Raw genomic sequence first — 27,631 nt, 5'->3', positions numbered from 1 at the left:
CATACACACCGGAACGCCTCCGCCGCTAACCCTCCCGCGGAGCCCGCCCAGGCCCTTCCCTCGCGCTCCCATTGGCCGTCGCCTCCCTACGTCACGGACCAGCGGCCCCCCCCCATTGGTCCGCGCTCGCGTCCATCCCACCCAGGCGGGAACCGCTCTAGGGCCGGAGGGGTTTGACCATAGAGAGGAGCCCGCCAAGCGGCTAGAGAGGCACTAGAGCGGCGCCTAGCGGGCACCACGCCGAGCGCCGGGGCGGGCCTCGCCGGCGGCCTCAGCCAATCGGAGGGCAGCAAGCGGGGCGGTGCCGGCCAATGGGAGGCGGCGGCGCTTTATCTATATGAAGGGGCGGCGGGGCCGCGGCCGCCGCCATTTTCTCCTCCTCGCCGCCGCAGCCTGCTCTTCGCTTCAGCCTCTCCCACCTTAAAGGGGCAGCGCCGCCGCCGCCTAAAGCAAAGCCGCTGGGCTCCCCTCCCCCCCCCAACCTCGATAAAAAGCCTCCGGGATCTATTGTAGCCTCAAGTCGGCCGCCGCCATGAGGGAGATCGTGCACATCCAGGCGGGACAATGCGGCAACCAGATCGGGGCCAAGGTGAGCGAGGAACGGAGAGGGGAAACGAAAGGAGGAAGGTGTGGGGGGGGAGGGGGTAGGTAGTGAGGGGGATGGGGAGGTCGTAACGGGAGGGTGGGGGTGGCCTTATGGCTTCCTCCCCTCCCACCGCGCCGCTGCCCCGCTCGGAGAAGCTCCTCCCTGGGAGGCCAAACAAAGGACTTGAGGCCGTTCGGGCCCCGCCCGGGGCGGGGGAACACAAAGCCGGGGCCTGAAAGTCGATGTTTTGCCTGCCCAACCCCCCCAAAATGGTCGTTTCTGGCCTCAAAATGAGGAGGATTTGTGGGGGGGTAGCGCCGCAGCCTCATCCCCATCCCTCTTCCCCCTGCAGCCTCCCTCCCCACCCCCCTGCATCCTCCTCCTCCCTTCCCCCCTCACGCGCCCCAAAGATGGCGGTTTCCCGCCACGCCTCGGGGGGGGGGGGGAACGACGACGACGACACGGGGCGACGACTGCGCTGAGCTGCCCCCTTTTTAACCCCTAAACCAGCGACTTTTACCCCAAAATAAGCTTTTCTTCGTCTCATACAGCCTTTCCCTATCGACATCTGCCTTTGAATCGTTTCTTTTCATTCTCTTCTGGTGGTTTTTTTCCTCTTCTAAATGCGGTGGGGTGGGGGGGGAGTTTGCCCCCTTGGGAATGAAGCTTTTTTGTCCCTAAGAAACGAGGGTTTAAAAGCGCGGATTGTGCTGCTTTTCACCCCGAAATGGAAACCCAGGACCCGATCCCACCCCTTGAGGCTTGCTCAGCTTGGGGACAATGAGGAATGACCACCCCCCGAAAGATGGCTTAAATTGGGGGGGGTGGGGGTCTGGGGGAGGTTGGGGCATGAAATCCAGGGGGGTTGGGCTCAAAATTGCCATTTTTGTTTATTAAAGCCCCGAAATGGAGGTTTTTAGCCTCGCATTAGGGCGTGACCCCCACCCTCACCACCCCACCCCCCGTTTAGGTGTTTTCCAGCCTAAAAGGAGCCTTTTTTTTACCCCAAAACAGCCCAAATCCAATGGTTTGGACCCAAAATTCGGGTCTTGAAATGAGCGTTTTACCCCCCCGAAGTTGCCTAAATCAAAGGATTTGGACCTAAAATGAGCCGCCTTTTATCCCAAAAGAACCTAAATTGAAGGATTTGGGCTTAAAATGAACCTTTTTCGACTGCAAAATGGCTTAAATCTAAGGAATTCGACCCAAAACGGAGCTTTATTTTTTTAACCTCAGTATTACCTGAATAAAAGAATTTAGACCCAAAATGAAAGACTTAAAATGAGCCTTTTACCTCCAAAATAGCCTAAATGGAAGGATTTGGACCCAAAATGAACCTTTTTTTTACCCCAAAGCTGCCTAAATCCGAGGATTTGGACCCCAAAAAATGAGAAGCCTAAAATAAGCAATTTTTTTTTGACCCCCTAGAATTGCCTGAATCCAAGGCTTTTGACCTAAAACGAGCCTCCTTTTTCTTTTTACCCCAAAATAGCCTAAATTCAAGGGGCGTTGACCCAAAATTAGGGGCGTGCAGCCTTGGAAGATGCTTTTTGGGGCTCTGAAATGCGACCTTTTTTACCCTTAAAATGATCTTTTTGTCCCCAAAGTCAAATCTTCCCTTTTCCAGCCTTAAAATTGAGGCTTTTTTTTGGTCCCGGAATGGAGCTTTTTTTTGTACCCGGAATGGGGCTTTTTAGTCCCAAAATGGAGCTTTTTGCTCCCCAAATTGAGGATTTCCAGCTCAGCCCCCCGAGTGTTCAGCCTTAAAATGGAGGAATTTTGATCTCCTAATAAGCTTTGTGCTTTCAAATCGGAGCTTTCAGCCTTCAAATGTGCCTTTTTACCCTCAAAAAAGGTGCGCTCAAGCCTTTTCCACCCCCAACTGAGGCTTTTTCTCCCCCCCAAAAGCCGGGTTTTTTTACCTTAAAGCGGCTTTTTCTACCCCAAAAGCCTTTCCCAGCCCCAAAATGGAGGTTTTTGCAGCTTGAGGATGAGCTTTGTTCTCCGGAAGGTCCTTCTGAGCCCCTGGAAACCTTCGGGTTTGTCCCCATACGAAGCCTTGAGCACCGAAACGAAGCTTTTTAACCCCTGGAATGCACTTTTTTTGCCCGAAAGTGCCTTTTTTTTCAGCACCGAAAGGAGAGGATTTCAAGCCCCTAAGATGGAGGGATCCAGCCCCAAAATGGAGGTCCGGGGAGGGGGAGGGGAAAAGAATGGAAGCTTTGTGCTCTCCAAAATGCCTTTTTTTCCTGCCCCACATGAAGCCGGTTTGGCCCCAAATAAGCCTTTTTGAACCCCCCAAAATGTAGGTTTTGGACGTAAAATGCCCTTTTTAGCCCCAAAATGCCTCGTTCAAGCCGGCAGATTGCTGCTTTTCCCTGCTTGGATTTGGGCTTCCCAAGAGGCTTTTCCCATCCCCTAAATGCTTTCCTGCCAGCCCCCAAATCCACTTTTCTGCCCCCCAAATTAACCTTTTTCCCTATAAATGTTAATTCCAGTCCTAAAATAACCGTTTTTAGCCCCATAATCGACCCCTTGTGCCTCCCCAGTGGCGTTTTTTCAGCCCATCAAAAGGAAGGGAAAATTCCCCAGGAGGAAATCTTTGTTCTCCACCGTGCCTAAAAGTGAGGCTTTTTAACCCCCAAATTGCCACTTTCTGCCCCAGAATCGAAGGGTTTTTTACCCTAAACCAGCATCTTTTACCCCAAAAAGCCTTTTTCCCCCCACTTCAACATTTTTCAGTCCTGACTTCAATCCTTTTTTTTTGACCCCAAGTGTTGTGTTTGGTTTTTTTCCCCCTCTAAAATGAGGCTTTTTAGCCCCAAATTAGGCTTTTTTCTCCCCAAAATCACATTTCTTTGGCCCTAAAATGGATTCTTCCCCCCCCCCAACCAGCCCCTTTTTTGCCCTCCCCCCAAAGTGAGCCCTTTTTACCCCAAAGTCAGACTTTTCCCACCCCCAAATCAACCTTCCCCACCCCCAAATCAACCCTTTTCCCTTCCAAGTGAGCCTTTCTCCCCCCAAAATTGCCTTTTTTCACCCCATCTTTACAACACTGACCCCCCCAAGCCCCCTTTTTCCATCCCAAACCCTCCTTTTTGCCCCCAAATTGCCTTTTTCACCTCCCCCAAACCCTCCCAGTGCAGCTTACTCTCCAAACCTTCTTTCTCCCCCCTCCAACGTTGCCCTCTACTCCCCCCCTCCCCCCCCATTGTGGCACCATCGACCCCAAAACTGTGCTGTTTTCACCCATTTGGCCCTGAAGGGGGTGGGGCTGGGTTGGGGCTGGCTTTTGGGGTTAGAAAAGGCCAATCTGGGGCTTTTCCGGGGCTCAACGTTTCCGGAGGTGCCTTCAGGGTTTAAACTGGTCCCGCTTTCCCGCCATTTATTTTTTGGCGGGAGGGGGCGTGGCCACGCCCGCAAGCCCCACCCCTTTGCAGTCAATTAAGCCCTGAACACGCCCACAACCCTGCTGGCTCCTCCCCCTTTACTGCCTAGCTCGCTGATTTGGCTGCTTGCATTGGCTCCACCCCCAGGGTGGGGCTTGGTCCCGCGGGCTGCACCCCAGTGTGGTCACGCCCCCTTTTTCATTTCCTCCAATAGGATTTGAGTTCTTTCTTAAGGCTTGGATTTATTTGTCCAATCAGGATTTCTCTCTCTCAGTCCCCATCCCTTTCTGTCTCTTAACCAATAGGCTTTCAGCACCTTTTTTAGGCCTTGCTCCTCCAGCTTGGAGTCCTCCAATCAGCCTTCACCTCCTCCCCTGAGCTCCAACCCCATTGGCCCACCCCACCCAAACCCTCACCCCACTTTCCAGCCTCCTTCAGCCACCATTCACCTCCTTTAGACCCAGCTTCGAGTCCTCCAATCAGCCTTCACCACCTCCCCTGAGCTCCAACCCCATTGGCTCACCCCACCCAACCCCCCTCTCCCATTTCCAGTCTCCCCCAATGACCTTTGCCCTCCCTTTGAACCCTCCAGTCCTCTACCTCCAACCCCTTTGCCCCTCCCTAAACCCCACCCCTTTCTACCCCCGACCTCCCCATTGGCTGCCACCCCTCTAAGTCCCTCCCCCTTCGCCCAAGCCCCTCCCACCTTTCCCCATCCCCAGACCCCCTCCTGTATCCCTCTGCGTTAAACCCCACTCCCCTCGGTGCCTTTCCACCAATGGGAAGAGCAGAACCTTAGGGCTGGGGGAGGGGCTTCCAGTCGTGGGCGTGGCCTAGCTGACCACGCCCCCTTTGCCCCTCCCCCTCAGTTCTGGGAGGTGATCAGCGACGAGCACGGCATCGACCCCACCGGCACCTACCACGGCGACAGCGACCTGCAGCTGGACCGCATCAGCGTCTACTACAACGAGGCCACCGGTGAGCAGCCCTCCCCAGGCCCCCTCCCCAGGTCCCCTCCCCCTCCTCAGGCCTCCTGGGGGTCCTTGGCCACCCCTAGGACCTCTGGAGTTGGGGGGATTTGGAGGGGAAGGGGTGGCAGCATCATCACCTTCCTGCTGTCACCTCGTGGTCATGGTGGTCTCCAGCCATCAGGATCGCCCAGGGGACCTCCAGGGTTGGAGGTTTGGGGGGGGTCTGAGGTGGTTTTGGGGGGTTTGGAGGGGAGGGGGTGGCAGCATCATCACCTTCCTGCTGTCACCTCGTGGTCATGGTGGTCTCCATGCATCATGGATCACCCAGGGGGCCTCCAGGGTTGGAGGTTTGGGGAGGTCTGGGGGGGGTTGGAGGGGAGGGGGTGGCAGCATCACCACCTTCCTGCTGTCACCTCGTGGTCATGGTGGTCTCCAACCATCGTGGATCACCCAGGGGGCCTCTAGGGTTGGAGGTTTGGGGGGGGTCTGAGGTGGTTTTGGGGGGTTTGGAGGGGAGGGGGTGGCATCACCACCAATTTCTTGTTGTCACCTCATCTTCTACCATCATGTCCTAGTTTTGAGACACCTGAATGTGTCCAACCTGGAGGTTTTGGGGTGGGTTTGGAGGTGAGGAGGTGGCACCACGGTGGCATCATCAGCCCCTTCTTGGTGCCACCTCCTCGGCTTGGTCACTTCCAACCATCATGGATCTCCCACCATGGGATCTCCAGATTTGGGGCTTTGGGGTGGTTTGAGGTAGGGTTTGGAGGGGTTGGAGGTGAGGAGGTGGCCACCTGGTAGCATCACCACCACCCCCTTGGTGACCACCACGATGTCCCCCCAGGGGGTAAGTATGTCCCAAGGGCCATCCTGGTGGACCTGGAGCCTGGCACCATGGACTCTGTGCGCTCAGGACCCTTTGGGCAGATCTTCAGGCCGGACAACTTCGTCTTTGGTGAGCTCCTGGAGCAGCAGGGTCTTCCCCAAGGGGGGTGGGGAGGTCCCCAAGGGCGGTGGGGTGGTCCCCAAGGGTGAGCTGAAGGTTTACAAGGTGGGCAGAGTTGGTTTGAAGGTCTTCATGGGTGGGCTGAAGCTTCTTGAGGGAGCTTGAAGGTCCTCGAGGGTGGGCTGGAGGTTGTCAAACCCACCTTGAAGGTTCTCAGGTCTTCCCTGAAGGTCCCCAGGGGCGTGCTGGAGGTCCCCAAAGCTACTTTGAAGGTTGCTGAGGGTGGGCTGAAGGTTCCTGAGGGGGCTTGAAGGTCCCCAGGGGTGGGCTGGAGGTCCTCAGGGCTACCTTGAAGGTCCCCAAGGGTGGGCTGGAGGTCATCAAAGCTACCTTTGAAGGTCCCCAAGGGTGGGCTGGAGGTCCTCAAAGCTACCTTGAGGGTCCCCAGGGGTGGGCTGGAGGTCCTCAAAGCTACCTTGAGGGTCCCCAGGGGTGGGCTGGAGGTCCTCAAAGCTACCTTGGGGGTCCTCAGGGCTACCTTGAAGGTCCCCAGGGGTGGGCTGGAGGTCCTCAGGGCTACCTTGAAGGTCCCCAGGGGTGGGCTGGAGGTCCTCAAAGCTACCTTGAAGGTCCCCAGGGGTGGGCTGGAGGTCATCAAAGCTACCTTGGGGGTCCTCAGGGCTACCTTGAAGGTCCCCAGGGGTGGGCTGGAGGTCCTCAGGGTTACTTTGAAAGGTCCCCAGGGGTGGGCTGGAGGTCCTCAAAGCTACCTTGAGGGTCCCCAGGGGTGGGCTGGAGGTCATCAAAGCTACCTTGGGGGTCCTCAGGGCTACCTTGAAGGTCCCCAGGGGTGGGCTGGAGGTCCTCAGGGTTACCTTGAAAGGTCCCCAGGGGTAGGCTGGAGGTCCTCAAAGCTACCTTGAAGGTCCTCAGGGGTGGGATGGAGGTCCTCAAAGCTACCTTGGGGGTCCTCAGGGCTACCTTGAAGGTCCCCAGGGGTGGGCTGGAGGTCCTCAGGGCTACCTTGAAGGTCCCCAGGGGTGGGCTGGAGGTCCTCAAAGCTACCTTGAAAGGTCCCCAGGGGTGGGCTGGAGGTCCTCAAAGCTACCTTGAGGGTCCTCAGGGCTACCTTGAAGCTCCCCAAGGGTGGGCTGGACATCCTCACCCCTCCCACTTCACCCCTGACCCCCTCCCCTCTCTCTCCCCCTCCCCAGGCCAGAGCGGCGCCGGCAACAACTGGGCCAAGGGGCACTACACGGAGGGGGCCGAGCTGGTGGACTCGGTGCTGGACGTGGTGAGGAAGGAGGCTGAGAGCTGTGACTGCCTGCAGGGCTTCCAACTGACTCACTCCCTGGGGGGTGGCACTGGCTCTGGCATGGGCACCCTGCTCATCTCCAAGATCAGGGAGGAGTACCCAGACCGCATCATGAACACCTTCAGCGTGGTGCCCTCGCCCAAGGTGAGGCGGCTGGGGGGCTGGGGGAGGGGAGGAGGGGGCTGGAGGGACCTGCAAGATGGGTTGGGAGGGTCTCTGGCCTACCCTTGGGGACCTTCAAGCCCCCTCAATAATCTTCAGCCTACTCTGGAGGAGGAGGCCTCAGGGTGGGGGTGGGGGTGGAGGAGGAGGAGGCCTCAAGGTGGGGGTGGAGGAGGAGGAGGAGGGAGGCCTCAGGGTGGGGGTGGAGGAGGAGGAAGAGGAGGTCTCAAGGTGGGAGTGGAAGAGGAGGAGGAGGGAGGCCTCAGGGTATGGGGTGGAGGAGGAGGAAGAGGAGGTCTCAAGGTGGGAGTGGAGGAGGAGCAGGCCTCAAGGTGGGGGTGGAAGAGCAGCCCTCAGGGTAGGGGTTAAGGGCTTCCAGCCCACCTTTGAGAAGCTTCAGGGTGGGTTTGAAGAGCTAGAGCTTGAGGGCCCCACTCTTGGGGAACCTTCAGGGTGGGTTTGAGGACCTTGCAAGGCTGGACAGATGGCTGGGGGGAGGGGGCTGGAGGCCAGCCCCATGAGGAGAGGCTGAGGGAGCTGGGATTGTTTAGCCTGGAGAAGAGGAGGCTCAGGGGAGACCTTCTTGCTGTCTACAACTGCCTGAACAGGGGTTGGGCTCTTCTCCCAAGGTGAGGACACAGCCTCAAGCTGAGCCTGGGAGAGGAAGTTTAGGCTGGAGGGAAAGGATCCATCCAGAGGGAGCTGGACAGGTGGTGGAAGCCTCATCCCTGGAGGCTTTTAAGGCCAGGCTGGATGTGGCTGTGAGGTGTCCCTGCCCATGGCAGGGGCTTGGGACTGGATGAGCCTTGAGGTCTCTTCCCCACCTGGCTCCTGACTCTCTGGGTTGGTTCCCAGGTGTCAGACACGGTGGTGGAGCCCTACAAGGTCACCCTCTCAGTCCAGCAGCTGCTGGAGATCCCAGGGAGAGAACACAGCCCTAGGCTGAGCCAGGGGGAGGAAATTTAGGCTGGAGGGGAGGAGAAAGCTCTTCCCTTGAAGAGGAATTGGCCACTGGAGGTGGTGGACTCTCCACCCCTGGAGATGTTCCAGGAAGGCTTGGACCTGGCACTTGGAGCCAGGGTTTGGCTGTCAAGAGGTGCTGGGTCTTAGGTTTTAGCTTGGATTTAGCAGGGCTTTGGCTGTCAGGAGGTGCTGGGTCTTAGGCCACAGCTTGGATTGGATGTGGCACTGGGAGCAGGGCTTTGGCTGCAGGGAGGCGCTGGGCCTTAGGCCATAGCTGGGATTGATTGGCTGTGGCGCTGGGGGCAGGGCTTTGGCTGTCAGGAGGTGCTGGGTCTTAGGTTTTAGCTTGAATTCAGCAGTGGTTTGGCTGTCAGGAGGTGCTGGGTCTTAGGTTGTAGCTTGGATTCAGCAGGGCTTTGGCTGTCAGGAGGTGCTGGGTCTTAGGTTTTAGCTTGAATTCAGCAGTGGTTTGGCTGTCAGGAGGTGCTGGGTCTTAGGTTGTAGCTTGGATTCAGCAGGGCTTTGGCTGTCAGGAGGTGCTGGGTCTTAGGTTGTAGCTTGGATTCAGCAGGGCTTTGGCTGTCAGGAGGTGCTGGGTCTTAGGCCACAGTTTGGATTGGATGTGGCACTGGGAGCAGGGCTTTGGCTGTCGGGAGGCGCTGGGCCTTAGGCCATAGCTGGGATTGATTGGCTGTGGCACTGGGGGCAGGGGTTTGGCTGTCAGGAGGTGCTGGGCCTTAGGTTGTAGCTTGGATTCAGCAGTGGTTTGGCTGTCAGGAGGCGCTGGGCCTTAGGCCATAGCTTGGATTCAGCAGGGGGTTGGATGTGGCAGTGGGGGCAGGGGTTTGGCTGTCAGGAGGTGCTGGGCCTTAGGTTTTAGCTTGGATTCAGCAGGGGTTTGGCTGCCGGGAGGCGCTGGGCCTTAGGTTTTAGCTTGGATTGGATGTGGCACTGGGAGCAGGGCTTTGGCTGCCGGGAGGCGCTGGGCCTTAGGCCACAGCTTGGATTGGATGTGGCACTGGGGGCAGGGCTTTGACTGTCAGGAGGTGCTGGGTCTTAGGTTTTAGCTTGGATTCAGCAGTGGTTTGGCTGTCAGGAGGTGCTGGGCCTTAGGCCACAGCTTGGATTGGCTGTGGCACTGGGGGCAGGGCTTTGGCTGCAGGGAGGCGCTGGGCCTTAGGCCACAGCTTGGATTGGCTGTGGCACTGGGAGCAGGGCTTTGGCTGTCAGGAGGCGCTGGGCCTTAGGTTTTAGCTTGGATTGGATGTGGCACTGGGAGCAGGGCTTTGGCTGCCGGGAGGTGCTGGGCCTTAGGCCACAGCTTGGATTGGATGTGGCACTGGGGGCAGGGCTTTGGCTGTCAGGAGGTGCTGGGCCTTAGGCCACAGCTTGGATTGGATGTGGCACTGGGGGCAGGGCTTTGGCTGTCAGGAGGTGCTGGGCCTTAAGTTTTAGCTTGGATTCAGCAGTGGTTTGGCTGCCGGGAGGCGCTGGGCCTTAGGCCGCCGCTCGGACTCGCTGCCCCCTGGGGTCTCTCCCGGCCTGCCTGCTGACCACCCCTTGTTCTTCCCCCCCCTCCCCCAGGTGTCGGACACGGTGGTGGAGCCCTACAACGCCACCCTCTCGGTGCACCAGCTGGTGGAGAACACCGACGAGACCTACTGCATTGACAACGAGGCCCTCTACGACATCTGCTTCCGCACCCTCAAGCTGACCACCCCCACCTACGGGGACCTCAACCACCTGGTCTCGGCCACCATGAGCGGCGTCACCACCTGCCTGCGCTTCCCCGGCCAGCTCAACGCCGACCTCCGCAAGCTGGCCGTCAACATGGTGCCCTTCCCCCGCCTCCACTTCTTCATGCCCGGCTTCGCCCCCCTCACCTCCCGGGGCAGCCAGCAGTACCGGGCCCTCACCGTCCCCGAGCTCACCCAGCAGGTCTTCGACGCCAAGAACATGATGGCCGCCTGCGACCCGCGCCACGGCCGCTACCTGACGGTGGCCGCCGTCTTCCGGGGCCGCATGTCCATGAAGGAGGTGGATGAGCAGATGCTGAACGTGCAGAACAAGAACAGCTCCTACTTCGTGGAGTGGATCCCCAACAACGTCAAGACGGCCGTCTGCGACATCCCCCCCCGGGGCCTGAAGATGGCGGTGACCTTCATCGGCAACAGCACGGCCATCCAGGAGCTCTTCAAGAGGATCTCGGAGCAGTTCACCGCCATGTTCCGCCGCAAGGCCTTCCTCCACTGGTACACCGGGGAGGGCATGGACGAGATGGAGTTCACCGAGGCCGAGAGCAACATGAACGACCTGGTCTCGGAGTACCAGCAGTACCAGGACGCCACCGCCGAGGAGGAGGAGGACTTCGGGGAGGAAGCCGAGGAGGAAGCTTAGGAGAGAAGCTCCAGAGAAGGAGGAGAGTTGGGTTGGTTGTCTCCCCCCCGCCCCCCGTTGCTGCCCCATCCACCGTCGACACCACGGCGTTGAGTTCATAGGAGAAGTTGTTCACTGCCCTCATCGTTGTCCTCAAAAGAGCCTTTGGTCCTCATCAGCACCCATGGAGAGCCTTTGGCCTTCATCATTGTCCTCAAAGAGCTTTTGGTCTTCGTCATCCTCCTCAAAGAGCCTTTGGTCCTCATCCAGCACCCATGGAGAGCCTTTGGTCTTCGTCATCGTCCTCAAAGAGCCTTTGGCCTTCATCATTGTCCTCAAAGAGCCTTTGGTCCTCATCCAGCACCCATGGAGAGCCTTTGGTCTTCGTCATCGTCCTCAAAGAGCCTTTGGCCTTCATCATTGTCCTCTAAGAGCCTTTGGTCCTCATCCAGCACCCATGGAGAGCCTTTGGTCTTCGTCGTCGTCCTCAAAGAGCCTTTGGGCCTCATCAGCACCCATGGAGAGCCTTTGGCCTTCGTCATCGTCCTCAAAGAGCCTTTGGGCCTCATCAGCACCCATGGGAGAGCCTTTGGTCTTCGTCGTCGTCCTCAAGGAGCACTTGGTCTTCATCCTCGTCCTCAAAGAGCCTTTGGTCTTCATCAGCGTCCTCAAGTTGCCCTTGATCCTCATCAGTAGCCATGGAGAACTTTTGGACTTCATTCATTGTCTCTAGAGAGCCCTTGGTCCTCATCAAGGCCTCCAAGGAGCCCTTGGTCCTCGTCAGTAGCCATGGAGAACCTTTGGACTTCATTCCTTGTCTCTAGAGAGCCCTTGGTCCTCATCAAGGCCTCCAAGGAGCCCTTGGTCCTCATCAGTGTCTCCAAGGAGCCCTTGCTTCTCACCTTCAAGCCTCACTGATACCCTCAAGGAGCCTTTGGCCTTCATCAAGGTCACCAGGTGGTCTTCATCATGGTCACTGAAGAACCTTGATCATCCTCAGCCTTCGATCATGGATGGTCCTCCAAGCCCCGGAGGACCTTCGACATCCTTCCCTGTGCTCATCAGAGAAGACCTCATCCTTCAAGGTGTGGCCCCCAAGGTCACCAGGAAGGCTCATCCTGGTCAAGAGGCCTTCATCATCCTCATCACCACCACTGGAGAGTCCTCCTCCTTCATCATGGTAACAACGGAGTCCATCAAGGTCACCCCAAGTCCTCCTCCTCCATCCTGGTCCCCAAAGTTCTCCACCATGGTCCCCAAGGTGTCCTCTAAGGTGGCCACCACTGGACCTCTCTTCCTCCTCCCTCCTCATCCTCCCCACCCCCTCCTTGACGGCACCTCCCCATGTCCCCTGCCACCACCTCCCCATGGTGGTGGTGGCCATGACCACTTCTTTACCCCCCCCTTGATGACCTCATCACCCCCCTTGATGACCTCATCACCCCCCTTGATGACATCATCACCACTTAACTTATTCCCTCCCCCCACCTCCCTTTTTAGGCCCCAACCTTCTCGAGGTTCCTCCTCGGTGGCTCCACCTTGAGGCTCTCCTAAACCCCCCTCAGATGGTCCCAAATTGTCCATTTTTGGTCTTTTCTTTTGCTTTTGTCTTTTTTTTTGTGTGTGTCTGTGTTTTGTTTGGGATTTTTTTCACCTGTTTTGTGTTTAAAACAAAATTTTTCCCTGGGTGGGGGAGGAAATAAAAACCTGGGACCTCAACAAGTCCCCAGTGTGTCCTGGGTCACCTTCCTTGGCATCTCCTTGGCACCATCTCACCTCCCACGTCCACTTCTGGCCCCCAGCAGCTCTTCCAGGTCCCTTCTAGGTCTCTGAGGTCTCCACCATGTCCCCAAGGTCCCCTCAAGGTACTTAAGGTCCTTGGTTGTGTCCCCAAGGTGCCTTCCGTGTCCCTGAGGTCCATGTTGAGGTCTCCGAGGTCCCTGCCAGCTCCTTTAGGTCCTCCAAGTCCATCTTAAGGTCCTTTCCAGGTCCTCCCAAGTCCTTCTTAAGGTCCCTGCCAGCTCCTCCAAGTCCCATCTTGAGGTCTCCACCATGTCCCCAAGGTCCCCTCAAGGTACTTAAGGTCCTTTGCTGTGTCCCCAAGGTGCTTTCCATGTCCCTGAGGTCCATGTTGAGGTCCCCACCATATCCCCAAGGTCCATGCCAGCTCCTTTAGGTCCTCCCAAGTCCATCTTAAGGTCCTTTCCAGGTCCTCAAAGTCCCGTCTTGAGGTCCCCTCCAAGTCCATCTTAAGGTCCCTTCCAAGTCCCCACCATGTCCCCAAGGTCCCCTCAAGGTACTTAAGGTCCTTGGTTGTGTCCCCAAGGTGCTTTCCATGTCCCTGAGGTCCATGTTGAGGTCCCTACCATATCCCCAAGGTCCATGCCAGCTCCTTTAGGTCCTCCAAGTCCATCTTAAGGTCCCTTCCAAGTCCCCACCATGTCTCTAAGGTCCCTTCCAGCTCCTTTAGGTTCTCAAAGTCCATCTTGAGGTCCCCTTAAGGTCCTCAGCCATGTCCCCAAGGTCTCCTCAGCTGTCTCCCACCTCCCCCTGGCCACCAGTTGTCCCCTTTGGGAGGTTCCCCAAAGCCACCACCCCAGGGAGTCCAGGTGCAGGTGGCAGCAGCTTTAATGGTTGGGGGACAGAAGGAACAGGGGGGTGGTGGCACTTTGAGGACAGAGGCCCAGGGTGTGGGGGCAGCTCCAGAGGGGTGGTGGCAGCTGCAGGGGCTTGGTGGCACCATGGGGACAGAGGCCTAAGGGCTTGATGGCACCATGGGGACAGAGGCCTAAGGGCTTGGTGGCACCTTGGGGGCAGTGCCAGGGGAGGGTGGCAGTGGCTCAGGCCTGGCACTCTCCTGGGTTCTTCTGGGCAGCCTGGAGGGGAACAAAGGAGATAGTGAGGGGGGGACACCCAAGTGGGGACCCTGAAGGGGGCAACAGCTTGGGGGGTGGGGGGGGACATAGAGGAGGAGACCTTGCAGGGGGGTCCCTGGTGAGATGACACTGAGGGGGGGACCTTGGGAGGAACACACCCAGGAGGGGGACCCTGATGAGGTGGGGGGAGAGACATGACCCTGAAGGGGGGACCACACACCCAGGAGGGGGACCCTGAGGGGGGGACAATGAGGGGGAGATCTTGGGGGGAGACACACAGGAGGGGACTGATGAGGAAGACAGCAAGGGGGGGGACTCACCCAGAAGGGGACCCTGAAGTGGGGATCTGGGCAGGGGAAGGGACTCCCAAGGTGGGGGGAACTTGGGAGGGGGACACACCCAGGAAGGGACCCTGAGGGAGGGGACACCAAGGTGGGGGACACCAAGGGGAGAACCCTAAGAGTGATTTCCCCAGGAAGGGACACCACGGTGAGGACCCTGAGGTTGGGGGGGATACCCAGGAGGAGCTCTTGATGGTGGGGGGAGGGGAGGGGACCCCCAAGTGTTGGGGTGTCCCCAGAGGCAGGGGGGGAGAGGTCCAAGGGGAGCACCTTGGTGACGCTGACTCCGGTGAGGGCCTCGACGGCGGTCGGCAGCTTGCAGACCACCTCCAGGATCTCCCCCGGCAGCCGCGAGACCCCCAGGGGCCCCGAGCCCCCTGCCACCAGCGTCACCCTGCGGGCCCCCAGCAGCGGCTCCGCCACCGCCTGCGCCACCTGCGAGCCCCACAGGCGCCGCCCTCAGCCCCCCAGAGCCGCGGGCCGCGCCCAAAGCCCCGCCTCTTGGCCCCAAACCCCACCCCCCCCGAGTTTCAGCCCCACATTTGAAAGGGACCCACAAATCCCCCCAATTTCAGCCCCACATTTCAATTTTGGGCCCCAAATCCCCAAGTTTCAGCCCCAAATTTCAATTTTGGCCCCCAAATCCCCAAGTTTCAGCCCCAAATTTGAAACCGACCCCAAAATCACCAAATTTCAGCCCCACATTTCAATTTTGGGCCCCAAATCCCCAAGTTTCAGCCCCAAATTTGAAACCGACCCCAAAAATCACCAAATTCCAGCCCCAAATTTCAATTTTGGGCCCCAAAATCCCCAAGTTCCAGCCCCAGATTTCAATTTTTGGCCCCCAAATCCCTAAGTTTCAGGCCCAAATTTGAAACTGACCCAAAAATCCCCAAATTTTAGCCCCACATTTCAATTTTGGCCCCCAAAAACCCAAATTTCAGCCCCAAATTTGGAACTGACCCCAAAATCACCAAATTCCAGCCCCACATTTCAATTTTGGGCCCCAAAATCCCCAAGTTCCAGCCCCAGATTTCAATGTTTGGCCCCCAAGTCCCCAAGTTTCAGCCCCAAATTTGAAACTGGCCCAAAAATCCCCAAGTTTCAGCCCCAAATTTTAAACTGACCCAAACCCCCCAAGTTTCAGCCCCAAATTTGAAACTGGCCCAAAAATCCCCAAATTTTAGCCCCACATTTCAATTTTGGCCCCCAAAACCCCAAATTTCAGCCCCAAATTTGGAACTGACCCCAAAATCACCAAATTCCAGCCCCAAATCTCAATTTTGGCCCCCAAATCCCCAAGTTTCAGCCCCAAATTTGAAACCGACCCCAAAATCACCAAATTTCAGCCCCAAATTTCAATTTTGGGCCCCAAAATCCCCAAGTTCCAGCCCCAGATTTCAATTTTTTGGCCCCCAAATCCCCAAGTTTCAGCCCCAAATTTGAAACTGGCCCAAAAATCCCCAAGTTTCAGCCCCAGATTTGAAACTGGCCCAAAAATCCCCAAGTTTCAGCCCCAAATTTGAAACTGACCCAAAAACCCCAAGTTTCAGCCCCAAATTTGAAAGTGACCCAAAAACCCCCAAATTTCAGCACCACATTTCAATTTTGGCCCCCAAATAGCCAAGTTTCAGCCCCAAATTTGAAACTGACCCAAAAATCCCCAATTTTTAGCCCCATATTTCAATTTTGGCCCCCAAAAACCCATATTTCAGCCCCAAATTTGGAACTGACCCCAAAATCACCAAATTCCAGCCCCACATTTCAAGTTTGGCCCCCAAATCCCCAAATTTCAACCTCAAATTTCAATTCTGGCCCCAAAATCCCCCAATTTCAACCCCAAATTTGAAACATCCCAAGCTGTGAAATTTCAGCCTCACATTTCAATTTTGGCCCCAAAATCCCCAAGTTTCAGCCCCAAATTTGAACCTGACCCCAAAATCGCCAAATTTCAGCCCCACATTTCAAGTTTGGCCCCAAAATGCCCAAGTTTCAGCCCCAAATTTGAAAGACACCGCAAAATTGTCAAATTTCAGTCCCACATTTCAATTTTGGCCCCAAAATCCCCAAGTTTTAGCCCCAAATTTGAAAGAGACCCCAAAATTGTGAAATTTCAGCCCCAAATTTCAAGTTTGGCCCCCAAATCCCCAAGTTTCAGCCCCAAATTTGAAACTGACCCCAAATTGTGAAATTTCTGGCCCAAATTTTTATTCTGCCCCCCAAATCCCCAAATTTCAGCCCCAAATTGAAATTTGGATCCCAAAAGTGAAATTTAACCCCCCAATTCCCACATTTTTTGACCAAAATTCCCAGCTTTGACCCCAAAATCCCCAAATTTCAGCCCCAAATTGAAATTTAACCCCCACATTCCCAAATTTGAGCCCAAAATTCCCAGCTTTGACCCCCAAGCCCCTGAATTTCAGCCCAAACCTGAAATTTAATCCACAAATTCCCAAACTTCACCCCCAAATTCCCAGCTCTGACCCCAAAACCCCCAAATTTCAGCCCAAAACTGAAATTTAGCCCCCAAATTCCCAAACTTCAGCCCAAAATTCCCATCTTTCACCCCAACATCCCCAAATTTCAGCCCAACATTGAAATTTCACCCCCAAAATCCCCAAGTTTCAGCCCAAAATTGAAACTTCACCCCCTTGAGCCCCAGAGTTGAGCCCCAAATTTCCCCCCCAGAATTAAACTTTGGACTCCCAAACTGAAATTTTGACCCCAAAATCCCCCCTTTTTACCCCCAAATTCCCAAATTTCAGCCCCAAATTGCAATTTCCCCCCCAATCTCCCCATTTTGCCCCAAATTCCCTCAGTTTAGCCCCAAATCCTCTCCCCCCCCCAGCAGGGGTTACCTGTGGCAGCCTCTGCAGCACCAAATCCACCACCGCAGCCTCCTGGTAGCTGCTGAAGGCTTCGGCCTTGGCCTGGGTCTGCGCCGCCTCCGCCTTGGCCTTGGCTGCCAAGGCCGCGGCTCGCGCCGCCCCGGTCACCTGACCTCCCCCCCCCCCCCACCAGCCAATCAGGGCATGGCTTGGCTCACCACGCCCAGTTAGGCTCCACCCCCCTGAAACCACCCCCTTGGGCTTTTGACCCCGTATAAGCCGCCACCCCTCTGAGCTCCACCCCTTGGAGCCCCCCCAGCCAATGGGAGCGCACCCCTGGAGGTTCCCCCATGCACATACCCCCAAGCTCCACCCTCATTGGCTCCGCCCCCTCGATTAGCCCCGCCCCTTCCTCCTTACCTTCAAGGCTTCAGCCTCTGCCTCTGCCTGCATCATCAGCTGGGACCTGTGGTGAGGGTGGGGGCGGGGTTTGGTGGGGGCGGGGCTTGGGAAGGGTGGGGCTTGAGGGAAGGGGGTGGGGTTTCTCTTAAAGGGGCCATGGTACCGCCCAAGGAGGTGGGACCCACCGAAGGGAAGGTGTGGCTCCTCTTAAAGGAGCAATGGCTCAGCCCAATGAGGTGATGGCCGCCATGGCAGGGGTGTGGCTGCTCTTAAAGGGGCCACAACACCTCTTAAAAGAGCCATGGCACCTCTTAAAGGGGCCACCCCACCTCTTCAAATGGCAATGGGTTAACCTAGCAAAGTGGGACCCATCAACCCAGAGGTGTGGCTGCTCTTAAAGGGGCAATGGCTTTACCCAATGAGGTGGGACCCCCCCAACCCCGAGGTGTGGCTGCTCTTAAAGGGGCCACACCACCTCTTAAAAGGGCAACACCTTGACCCAACGAGGTGGGACCCACCAACCCAGAGGTGTGGCTGCTCTTAAAGGGGCAATGGCTTGACCCAATGAGGTGGGACCCACCAACCCCGAGGTGTGGCTGCTCTTAAAGGGGCCACACCACCTCTTAAAGGGGCAACACCTTGATCCAAGGAGGTGGGACCCACCAACCCCGAGGTGTGGCTGCTCTTAAAGGGGCAATGGCTTGACCCAATGAGGTGGGACCCACCAACCCCGAGGTGTGGCTGCTCTTAAAGGGGCCACGCCACCTCTTAAAAGGGCAACACCTTGACCCAACGAGGTGGGACCCCCCCCAACCCAGAGGTGTGGGTCCTCTTAAAGGGGCCACGCCTCCCCGCAGTGAGGAGGCCCCGGGGGGGGCGGGCCTCACCGCTGGGCCTCGGCCAATCGCTCGAGCCGGTAGCGCTCGGCCTCGGCAGGCTTGCGGACGGTGGCCTCCAGCTCCCTCTCGCGGCGCCCAATCTCCTGCTCCTGCAGCGCCACCTGCTGGGCCCTCTCCACCACCAGCACCTGAGCTCTCTCCTCCTCGATCTGCTGCTTGGTCCTGGCCACCTGAATCCCACCCACCCCCCCCAAGAGCCCAGCTCAGCTCCTCTGAACCCCCAGAAAGGGCCTCAAGGACCTTCAGGAGCAGCACTGAAGGACCTCCAGGACCCCAAAAAGGATCTGGAGGACCCCAAAAGGGAGAGTGGGGAACACCCTGGGGGCTCCAGGGTGGCATGGGGGTGGGTGAGGGTGGCATAGAGGTGGATTAGAGTGACGTGGGGTGGGTGAGGGTGGCATGGGGATGGCATGGGATGGGTGAGGGTGGCTCAGAGTGGCCTAGGGGTGGCATGGAGCTGGGCAAGGTAGCATAGGGACGGTAGGGGGTGGGTCAAGGTGGCATGGGGGTGATCCAGGGGGGGTGTTAGCTCACCTGCAGCTGGTAGGCCAGGTCGGCCTGCGCCCGGCGGGCGCTGACGGCGCCGTCGCAGGCTGCCTGCTGCAGCTGGAAGTCTCTCTGGGCCTGAGCCGTGCAGGCCTCACTCTGCAGCTGCCCTGAGACCTGCTCCTGGCGGGCAGCAGCCTCCTGCGGGGGCACAGCAGGCAGGGGAGGGCTGGGGGCACAGCTGGGAGGGGAGTGGAGGGGCACAGGGGGCACTAGGGGGCGCTGGGAAGGGACAGAGGTACCGGGGGGGCACAGGGGGAGCACAGGAGACAGAGAAGGGCACTGGGGGGGACTGGGAGGGCACAGTGGGGCACTGGGGGGGTGGCAGAGACCTCAGGAGGGACATGGAGTGGGTCGGGGTGGCAGAGGTGCCAGGGAAGTGCAAGGGAGGTGCCAAAGGTGACAGGAAAGTGGCAGAGGTGCCAAAAGAGGTGCCAGGGGAGGTGCCAGAGATGACAGAGGAGGTGCCAGGGCAGGTGCCAGAGGTGCCAGGAGAGGCACCAAGGGAGGGGACAAAGAAGCCAAGGAGGTGACAAAGATGCCAGCAAAGGTGCCAGACGTGCTGGGCAGGTGCCAGAGAAGGTAACAAAGGTGCCAGAGGTACCACAGAAAGTGCCAGAGGTGCTAAGGGATGTGCCAGAGGTTCCAGAGAGGTGCCAGGGGAGGTAACAAAGATGCCAGGGAGGTGCCAGGGGAGGCTCCAAACCCACCCTGATGCCAGCATCCCTCTTGGCCTCGGCCTCCCCCACGCGGGCATCGCGCTGGACCTGTGCCGTGCGACCCTTCCCCAGCGAGTGTAGGTAGTCCTGGGGGCACCAAGGTGGGCGTCACAGGGGGCACCACCACACCTCTGGACCCCCCCCTGAGCCCAACCAACCTCTGCTGGGTGGCACAGGTGGCACTGGAAGGGGGGTGGTGACCATGAGGGGGTCCTTGATGCCCTCCAAGGCTCTCTTGACCCTCCCCAGAGCCCTGTGCCCACACTGGGTGCCCTCCTAGGTGTCCCCCCCAGGTGCCACCAAGGCATCCTTGATGCCCTCCAAGGCTCTCTTGACGCTCCCCACAGCCCTGTGCCCACCCTGGGTGCCCCCCCCAGGTGCCACCAAGTCATCCTTGATGCTCTCCAAGCCTTTCTTTATTCTCTCAAGAGCTCCACTCCCTTCACATCCTCCCTCGGTGCCCCCCCAGGTGCCACCTTCTCACGCTTGATGCCCTCCGAGCCTCCCTCGACCCTCCCCAGAGCCCTGCTCGCACCTTGGTGCCCCCTCGGGTGCCGCCCCAGGTGCCACCTTCTCCTTGCCCCACCCTTGAGACCCTTGCCCCCACCCCGGGTGCCCCCTCAGGTGCCCCCCCCCCCTCGGTGCCACCTGGTCGTCCTTGATGTCCTTGAGGGTGTAGCTGACGACGCTGATGCCCATCGTGACCAGGTCGGAGGAGGCCACCTTGAACACCTGCTCCGAGAACTTCTGCCGGTCCTTGTACAGCTCCTGCCGGCAGGGGGCGGCAGCGGCCCGCGGCGGTGGGCGGCGCGCAGGGGGCGGAGCTGGCGGGGCTGAGGGGGCGGGGCTTCAAAGCGGGTGGGGGTTGCTTGCTCGTGGGGTGGGGTTTCAACAGCGGGGGCTTGGGAAGGGGTAAGGCTGGCACCGGAAGTGAGCGCAGGGCACGCCGGAAGTGAGCGCAGGGCACGCCGGAAGTGAGCGCAGGGCACGCCGGAAGTGAGCGCAGGGCACGCCGGAAGCGGCCAGGGGTGACGCCAGACGTGGGGGCTGGCGGGCAGCAGAGCTGAGGGGTCTGCACCGGAAGTGACTGCCGCTCAAACCGGAAGTGAGCTCGGCTCGCGCCAGAAGCGGGCACTGCGCAGAGCGAACGTGGACTCGCCTCACACCGGAAGTGAGTGCAGCTGCTTACACCGGAAGTGGACTCTGCTCATACCGGAAGTGGGTGCAGCTTACACCTAGAGTGAGTGCCGCTTACACCGGAAGTGGGGCTCGGCTTACACCGGAAGTGAGTGCTGCTTACGCCGGAAGTGGGCGCGGCTTCCAGCAAGGAGGCGTGGCCTCCCCAGCAGGCGGTTCCCCCTGTTTAAAGGAGCTGCAACCGACCTCGAGGGCTGTGCTTGGCCGCCCAATGGGCGGGTCCTCGAGTCCCAGAGGGCGTGGCCAGCCTATGAGGGGTGTGGCTGAGCCCAGGGAGGGTGTGGCCAAGCCCCAGGGGTGGGGTGGGGTGGGGAGGGGGCGTGGCCAGCCTTACCTCCACGGTCATGTGGGCCATGATGGCCCTCTGGTGGCCCTCCAGGGTCTCGAGGGCGATCTGAGCGATCTCTGCCTCCGACTTGCCCAGGAACATCTGGCAGGCAGCTGCCAGCATCTCCTTGTTCTGCCCCTGGATCTTCACCTGCGTGGGACAGGAGAGGGACAGCTGCAGAAGCCTCCAGCTGCACGTTTGGGGGTCAGAGGGAAGGCCAAAGGAAGCTCATTCTCAACCCATTCCGGGGGGAGGGAGTTTTACCACCTCACATCCTGCCCTCAGGCTGCCTTCTGGGTCTGGGCCAGGCTGCATTGCATGCTGACCCTGCAAGGCCAGCAGCTCACCCTCCCAGCCACACTTGGAGCTGACTGGAATCTCACCCTGATATTTCTCTACTCTTTTGTTCCTAATTCACTAGAGAGGGAAAGGGGAGGGGAGGAGAGAGAGGTTTGGGGAGAGGGGTACCCCAGGTGGGCTCCTCCTCCCAGGGGGATTTCTGAGCAGGACCACCCCTGGCATTGCCCCTTTTGAAAGGGACAAAGACCTCCTGGAGGGGCTGGGGAAGGGGTGGGGAGGTCCCAACCCTCCCTTTAGAGCCCACCCAAGGGCCTCTTTTTAAGGGCTCACCCCCAAGACTCCTTTAAGTTGGGGAAGCTCACCATGGCATTGCCCTTTTAAGAGCATTTCAGGTGGGTCCCAACACTCCCAGCCCTTTTTAAGGGGGAGGGTTACCTCCATTTTGGGGGGGGAAAGGGGGGCTCTCCCATGTTTTTAAGGGTCCCCTCCATATCTGGGAGGTCCCCCTCCACTTGGGGACCACCCCCCTCATTTCTGGGGGTGAGGGGTGGTCCCCACCTCACCATGCCCCTTTTAAGACCACCAGGTGGGGCCCACAAGGCTCTTAAAAGGGACTTGGCAGGATGGGGGTGGGGGGGAGGGATGGAGAGGGAGGGAGGAAAGGGCTGAACTTGGGGGGGGAGGGGGGGAGGGGATGGGAGGGCATCGAGGGGACACTGGGGGGGGGTCCCGGGGGGGTCACCTGGGCGATGCCAGTGACAGAGATGGGGACCCCGAGGCGAGTGTAGACCTTCTCACTCCGCACGTTGAGGGTCAGAGTGTTGAGGGAGATCCTGGGGGGGAGGGGGGGGGAGGGAAAGGAGGGGAAGGGGAGGGGGGAGGGGATGAGAGGTACACGAGTGTCACCTCCCCTCCTCCCCCCAGTGTCACTTAGGGGTACCCCAGTATCCCCCAATGCCCTCCCAGTGTCCTCCCAGTGCCCCCCAGTAACCCTTCAGTGTCCCCCAAAGCCTCCCCAGTGCCCCCCCAGTGCCTCCTGGTGACCCCCAGTATCCCTCCAGTGCCTCCCAGTATTCCCCAGTGCCCCCCCACCCCCCCTTCCCCTTCAGTGTCCCCCCAGTGCCTCCCAGTGCCCTCCCAGTGCCCCTTCACCTCTGGATCTGCTGCAGGCAGGGGATCACCAGGACCCTCCCCCCAGCCACCATCACGGGGGGGCTGCGACAGAAACCTGGGGGGGGAAGGGACCCCCCAAAAAAATCACACTGGAGGTGGGGGGGAGGAGGTCCCAGGACCCCAAAGTGGGGACCCAGGAGAGGGGATACTGAGGGGGGGACCCCAGAAATTAATGGGGGGGGGGAGAGGGGGAAGGGGTCAAGGGGGGAGTCCCCCCAACTCACCTGAGACCACCATGGCCTCGTTGGGGCCACAGGTGAAGAACATCCTGGAAGGGACCTGTGGGGGGCAAATGACCCCCCCCGGGGTCCTTATTTTACCCCCCCAGGCCCTTTATCTACCCCCTCAGTGCCCTTATTACCCGCCCAGACCCTTTATTTACCCCCCTAGGTCCATTATTTACCCCCCCGGGGCCTTTATTTACCCACCCCACCCCACCCCAGGGCCCTTATTACACCTCCAGACCCATTAGTACCCCCCCAGGCCTCTTATTTGCCCCCCAGGCCCTTTATTTACCCCCTCAGAGCCCGTGTTACCCCCTCAAGGCCTTTATTACCCACCCCCCCCCGGGCCCTTATTACCACCCCAGGGCCCTTATTTACCTCTCCAGGTCCCTTATTACCCCCCCAGCGCCGTTATTTACCCGCCCGGGGCCGTTACTCCTCCGCCAGGCCGCTCCCGGTCCTCCCGCCGCAGCTGGGCCCCACCCGCAGCGGAGCCTCCACGATCCCGGCAGCCCCCGCGGCAGCGCCGCTCTTGCCTCCCTCACGCTCTCCACTCTCCTTACTCTGCCCAGGGACTAATGACGTCACGGAGATCGCGCGTTTCTATTGGTCGCGCTTGCGGGAGGGAGCAGGACGGTGGCCGCGCGACCCCGGCGTCCCCGCGGCGGGGCCGCGCTTGCCGCTCGCTGTAGCTGCCCTTCTTACTCTGCCCAGTGACTAATGACGTCACGGAGACCGCGCTTTTCTATTGGTGGCCGCTGTGAGGGTAGCGGGACAGTGGCCAGTGCCCAATAGAGCCCCCGGGAAGTTGTGGGGCACTGGACTCGTGGGTTCCCCCAAGCCCTGGGTGGGTGGGGGGTCCCGGACCGATGGTCCCGGCTGGTGGCGGGGTCCGGGGAGGGGGTCTCGGCTGTGCCCTGTCCCTGCTTCCCCCGGCGCCGCACTCCGCTGCTTTCGTTTTCTCAGCAAGAGGAATCTGCCCGGCGACTGATGACGTCAGAAAAAGCTCGAGTCGCAATTGGTGAAGACGAAGCGGCTCAGCCAATGGTGGAGAGAGGGGCGGGGCTCCGCGCACTGCTCGAGGCCGGAGCGGAGCGCCGGGGCTGTTCCTGGCTGGGCAGGGGGTTTCCCCATCGGGGCGACCACCGGTATGGGGAGACCCCGGAGCTCCTGCCCCTGGGCACGGGCGACCCCAGGAGTCCCATTCCCGGTCACTGCGAACCTTCCTGGGCACCGGGACGCCCCTTCAAGCCCCTTTCTCAACCCTCCTGGGCTCCCTCTCCCAGAACCCACATCTCCCATGGAGAGCATCAACTCTGCCCCCACCCAAGCCCAGCCCCGAGCTCAAGCCAAGGCTGTGCGACCAGTTCAGGCACTGGGAGAGATGACAAAAGCAACTGGGACAGGGCTGGGGGGGGACACACAGTAACATTTATTGACCACCCAGGAGAACCACCGCGCAGAAGATCCCCCAAAATGGGGACCCAACGCAGTGCAGAGGGTGGGGGAGGACCCAGGGAGGAGCTGCTGGAGGCAGGAGAGTCCCATCCAGGGCTGGAACAGGGTCCCTGTGCTCAGGGGGTGGCAGCTGCAGGGCCAAGAGGAAGAGGCAGAGTCAGGCAGGGTCCCCTCCCTGCCCCCAAGGCACTGGGGGGGGCTCTAGGGATGGGCAGAGGGCAGGGGGCAAGAGGGGGAAAAGGAGGAGGGGGAGAAGCTGGGGAAGGGAAGAAGGGGGAAAGGGGAGAAGGGGGGAAGGGGAAGAGGAACTCACCATCTACCAGGGGGACGTAGCCTTTCTCCTGCTGCCCTGCAGAGGGAAGAAGCCATCAGCTCCCAGGACGCTGCTCGGCCAGGCTCGGAGGCTGCCCGGAGCCCCTCCCAGCCTTCCTCCCACCCGGTCCTTCCCCGCTCCTCTACTTTACCGGCACCTGGCTGCCGCTTCCAGACGGCGACGCCGATCCCGACGACGGCGACGAAGGCGACGACCACCGCCGCGACCGTCGCCAGCATCGTGGACAGCGGAGGCGGCCCTGGGAGGGGAGGAAGAGCAGGGAGAGGGTGAGGATGGGAAGGGGAAAACCTCCTCCCCAAGCCCCTCCCAGCCGCCCCCAGGCTCACCCCAGGGGTAGAGGCGGGGCTGGGGCAGGCTGGAGTGCTCCACCCGGCAGCGGTAGAGCTCCTGCTCCTGCGGCAGCACCTCGATGGAGGCCCAGGTGGAGAAGCTGCCGTCGCTGTTGGGGACGATGCTGCCCCGCTGGGTGTCCTGGTCCCGCACCTCGGCCCCCTTCAGCCAGCTGACGCCGATGGGCCGCGGGTAGAAGCCATACAGGTGGCAGGACAAGGTCAGGGCTCTCTGGGTCTTCTTCTTGGTCACCACCACTGTAGGAGGGACTTGGAGGGGATGGGGAGAGAGAGGAGAGGGGGAGGGGGCTGGAGAGACGCCGCAGGTAGCCAGGGCTTGGCCAAGCCCCAGGCTCAGCTTCTCAGCAGCTTGGGATCCCCAGACCCAAATGGTGCCAGGGCTTGGCCTCCCTCTCTCTCCCTCCCTCCCTCCTTCTCTCCCTTACTCTTTCCCTCCCTCCTTTTCTCCCTTCCTCTTTCCCTCTGTCCCTCCCTCTCTCCCTCCCCTGAGGTTGGCTCACAGTTGGGACTCCCAAGCAGAAGAATGCCTCTGGGCCTCCCTTCCTTCCTCCCTCCCTCCCTCCCTCCCTATCTCACTTTCCCTCTCCCCCTCCCCTCCCTCTTTCCTCCCTCTCTCTCCCTCCCCTCTTTCCTCCCTCTCTCCTTCTTCTCTCTCCCTTTCTCCCTCCCTCCTTCCTTCTCTCTCCTCCCCTCCTCTTTCCTCCCTCTCTCCCTCTCCTCCCCTCTCCTTCCCTCCTTTCCTCCCTCCCTCCTTCCCTCTCTCCCTCCTTCCCCTCACCTCTCCTCTCCAGCTCCTCCTGTCCAAACAGCAGGTATCTCTTCAGCCACTCTACACAGACCTCCCCCAGGTAGTGCCTCCACTCCTCGGCCATGGTCCCCTCCCTCTCCCACTCCTCCTTGGTGGCCAGGACCACCTGGTCCGGGTTGGGCTGCCGGGCCACGAAGCCGGGGGAGTCCTGCTCCAAGGCCAGGAAGTCTCTCCCGTCGTAGGCGCTCCGCCAGCTCCCCCTGCTGCTGCCATCCACCAGCAGCTCGCAGCCGTAGGTGGTCTGCCAGCTGTGGGCAGCTGGGGCACGGCCAGGGGGTGGGGGGAGGGCACAAGGGGACTGAGACTCCCCCCAAACCCCACAGAGCCCCGTGCCAGCCCCACAGAGCCCTCTCCCAGCCCCACAGAGCCCCCTCCTACACCACAGAGTTCCCTCCCAGCCCTCCCCCGTGTCCCCCCGCTGACTCACTGCCGCTGTGGTTGTATCTCTTCCTCAGCCTGTCGAGGTTCAGGAGGTTAACCTCCTGGCTGCTCTGCCGAGCCTGGCTCTGGCCGTCCCAATAGTCCTGGTTCAGGTTGGCCTTCATCCACCCGGCCAGGGGCTCTGCCCTCCTCGTCTCACTGTCGTAGCGGCTGATGGGGACCCCATCCACGTAGCCCACGGAGAGAAACTGAGGCAGCTCCGGGCTGGCCTCCAACACCGAGACTTGGCAATAGCGCAGGGAGTGGCCCCCTGGGGGATATGGAGAGGAGGAAGGGCAGGAGGAGGAGGAGGGAAGAGGAGGAGGAGGGAAGAGGAGGAGGAGGGAACAGACACGGAGGGTGGCGAGCGGCAGGAAGAAGGTCCTGGCGTGCCCAAAAAGAGGTGGGGGTGGGATGTGGAGGCAAGGAAATAGGGGAACTGGGGGCTGTTGGAGCTGGGGTGCCGGGGGAGAGGGGACAGAGGGGTGTCCCAGAGGTAAGAGAAGAGGGTCCAGGGGGTCCCGAGGCCAAGAGAAGGGAGGTCCAGGGCGTTCCTAGTGCCACCCATGGATGGAGGGAAAGTTTGAGGGGAGTCCCCAGGCCAAGGGAAGGGGGTCCAGGGCGCTCAAGGTGCTCAGGGATGGAGAGGGGTCGAGGGAGAAGTCCCGAGGCCAAGAGAAGGGGGTCCAGGGAGTTCAAGGTGCCCAGGGTTGAAAAGAGGCTGAGGGCAGGCTCCGATGCCAGGAGAAAAGGGGTCCCGGTACCAAGAGGAGGAGTCCATAAGGGTGCCAGTGTCTGGGGAAAGGGCTCCTGTGTGCGCCCCACCACCCTGCTAACCATTCACGGCTCCCCTGAGGACCCCCAGGAGCAGCCCCAAGCCGAGCACCCAGCCGGACCCCATCGCTGCGCTCCGCTCCGGCCGCGGAGCCCAACCTGACACAGGTCCCGCCCCTCGCTCTCTCGCATTGGCTGAGCTGTTTCGTATCCACCAATAGCAGCTCGAAAGCTCTATGGTGTCATAAGTAGCCAGGCAGATTCCGACCGCGCAGGTGGAGCTCCAGCGGCGGGGGACAGGGCACAGCCGGGACCACCTCCCGTGGACCCCCTCTCCTTCTTAGGACCCCCTCCCTTCTCTGGGACCCCCTCCCTTCCCGGGACCCCCTCTCTTCCCGGGACTCCCTCCCCAGGACCCCCTTCCCGAGACCCCCTCCCTCCCCGGGACCCCCACCCCCGGCACCATCGGACGGCGATACCCGCCCCCCCAGGCACGAGTCCAGTGCCCCACGGCTTCCCGGGGGCTGGTTTGGGACTTGGGATCCCTTCGATATTCACCCTGCACCCCACTGTCCCTAAGCTTCCTTTCAGTGTCCCTTCGGTGCTTCCCCCCTGCGCCCCTTCACCGCTGGATCTGCTGCGGGCAGGGGATCGCCAGGACCCTCCCGCCGGCCACCATCACGGGGGGGCTGCGACAGAAACCGGGGGCGGGGGAGACACACCCCAAAAATAAACTGGGAGATGGGAGGAGGTCCCAGGACCCCGCAGGAAGTACCCAGGATGGGGTCTGAGGCGTAGGGAACCCAGGGGAGGAGGAGGGAGGGGGAGCTTGCTAACCTTACTCTGCCCAGTGACTGATGACGACACGGGTAGGCATGGCGCGTTGCTATTGGTTGCGTAAGGGAGGAGGGCGGAGTGCGGGGCGGGGATGAGGGGAGATGCGTTC

The 27,631-nt window shown here is 60.0% G+C and overlaps 3 protein-coding genes across 3 annotated transcripts; 1 reads left to right on the top strand and 2 right to left on the bottom strand.

Annotated features, from left to right (window-relative positions):
* The first annotated feature begins 362 nt into the window (after positions 1 to 362).
* Positions 363 to 10,925, top strand: TUBB (tubulin beta class I). The gene is made up of 5 exons (XM_054179310.1): positions 363 to 589; positions 4,845 to 4,953; positions 5,791 to 5,901; positions 7,107 to 7,351; positions 9,917 to 10,925. Exons 1-5 carry the CDS (start codon positions 533 to 535, stop codon positions 10,727 to 10,729), a joined length of 1,335 nt encoding a protein of 444 aa, XP_054035285.1. The 5' UTR covers positions 363 to 532; the 3' UTR covers positions 10,730 to 10,925.
* A 2,599-nt stretch (positions 10,926 to 13,524) lies between these two features.
* On the bottom strand, positions 13,525 to 23,076 carry FLOT1 (flotillin 1). The gene is made up of 13 exons (XM_054179308.1): positions 22,961 to 23,076; positions 22,542 to 22,596; positions 22,297 to 22,372; positions 21,887 to 21,977; positions 20,851 to 20,994; positions 19,968 to 20,087; positions 19,311 to 19,406; positions 18,589 to 18,741; positions 18,043 to 18,224; positions 17,174 to 17,219; positions 16,784 to 16,921; positions 14,196 to 14,360; positions 13,525 to 13,584 (listed from the first exon to the last, which is right to left on the bottom strand). The coding sequence occupies exons 2-13, from the start codon at positions 22,582 to 22,584 to the stop codon at positions 13,549 to 13,551; spliced, it is 1,290 nt and encodes a 429-aa protein (XP_054035283.1). The 5' UTR covers positions 22,585 to 22,596; positions 22,961 to 23,076; the 3' UTR covers positions 13,525 to 13,548.
* On the bottom strand, positions 22,974 to 26,829 carry LOC104300684 (class I histocompatibility antigen, F10 alpha chain-like). The gene is made up of 8 exons (XM_054179312.1): positions 26,749 to 26,829; positions 25,919 to 26,182; positions 25,462 to 25,749; positions 24,660 to 24,932; positions 24,464 to 24,571; positions 24,313 to 24,348; positions 23,409 to 23,528; positions 22,974 to 23,116 (listed from the first exon to the last, which is right to left on the bottom strand). The coding sequence occupies exons 1-8, from the start codon at positions 26,810 to 26,812 to the stop codon at positions 22,974 to 22,976; spliced, it is 1,296 nt and encodes a 431-aa protein (XP_054035287.1). The 5' UTR covers positions 26,813 to 26,829.
* Between the last annotated feature and the right edge of the window lie 802 nt (positions 26,830 to 27,631).

Source organism: Dryobates pubescens, unplaced genomic scaffold, assembly GCF_014839835.1.
Source record: "Dryobates pubescens isolate bDryPub1 unplaced genomic scaffold, bDryPub1.pri scaffold_104_arrow_ctg1, whole genome shotgun sequence".
Classification (NCBI taxonomy): domain Eukaryota; kingdom Metazoa; phylum Chordata; class Aves; order Piciformes; family Picidae; genus Dryobates; species Dryobates pubescens.
The sequence above is the reverse complement of the archived record's forward strand: the minus strand, read 5'-3'. Positions and strand labels throughout refer to the sequence as shown.

Excerpts from the sequence above, each read along its gene's own strand:
- TUBB (XM_054179310.1), top strand. The coding sequence starts at position 533 with ATGAGGGAGATCGTGCACATCCAGGCGGGACAATGCGGCAACCAGATC. Across the intron at positions 590-4,844 it reads GCAACCAGATCGGGGCCAAG|TTCTGGGAGGTGATCAGCGA; the intron begins GTGAGCGAGGAA and ends CCTCCCCCTCAG. Across the intron at positions 7,352-9,916 it reads GCGTGGTGCCCTCGCCCAAG|GTGTCGGACACGGTGGTGGA; the intron begins GTGAGGCGGCTG and ends CCCCTCCCCCAG.
- FLOT1 (XM_054179308.1), bottom strand. The coding sequence starts at position 22,584 with ATGTTCTTCACCTGTGGCCCCAACGAGGCCATGGTGGTCTCAG. Across the intron at positions 22,373-22,541 it reads CGAGGCCATGGTGGTCTCAG|GTTTCTGTCGCAGCCCCCCC; the intron begins GTGAGTTGGGGG and ends TTCCCCCCCCAG. Across the intron at positions 16,922-17,173 it reads CAGAGGCTGAAGCCTTGAAG|GTGACCGGGGCGGCGCGAGC; the intron begins GTAAGGAGGAAG and ends GGGGGAGGTCAG.
- LOC104300684 (XM_054179312.1), bottom strand. The coding sequence starts at position 26,812 with ATGGGGTCCGGCTGGGTGCTCGGCTTGGGGCTGCTCCTGGGGGTCCTC. Across the intron at positions 24,933-25,461 it reads GGAGGAGCTGGAGAGGAGAG|TCCCTCCTACAGTGGTGGTG; the intron begins GTGAGGGGAAGG and ends ATCCCCTCCAAG. Across the intron at positions 23,529-24,312 it reads CTACGTCCCCCTGGTAGATG|TCGCCGGGCAGATTCCTCTT; the intron begins GTGAGTTCCTCT and ends TGACGTCATCAG.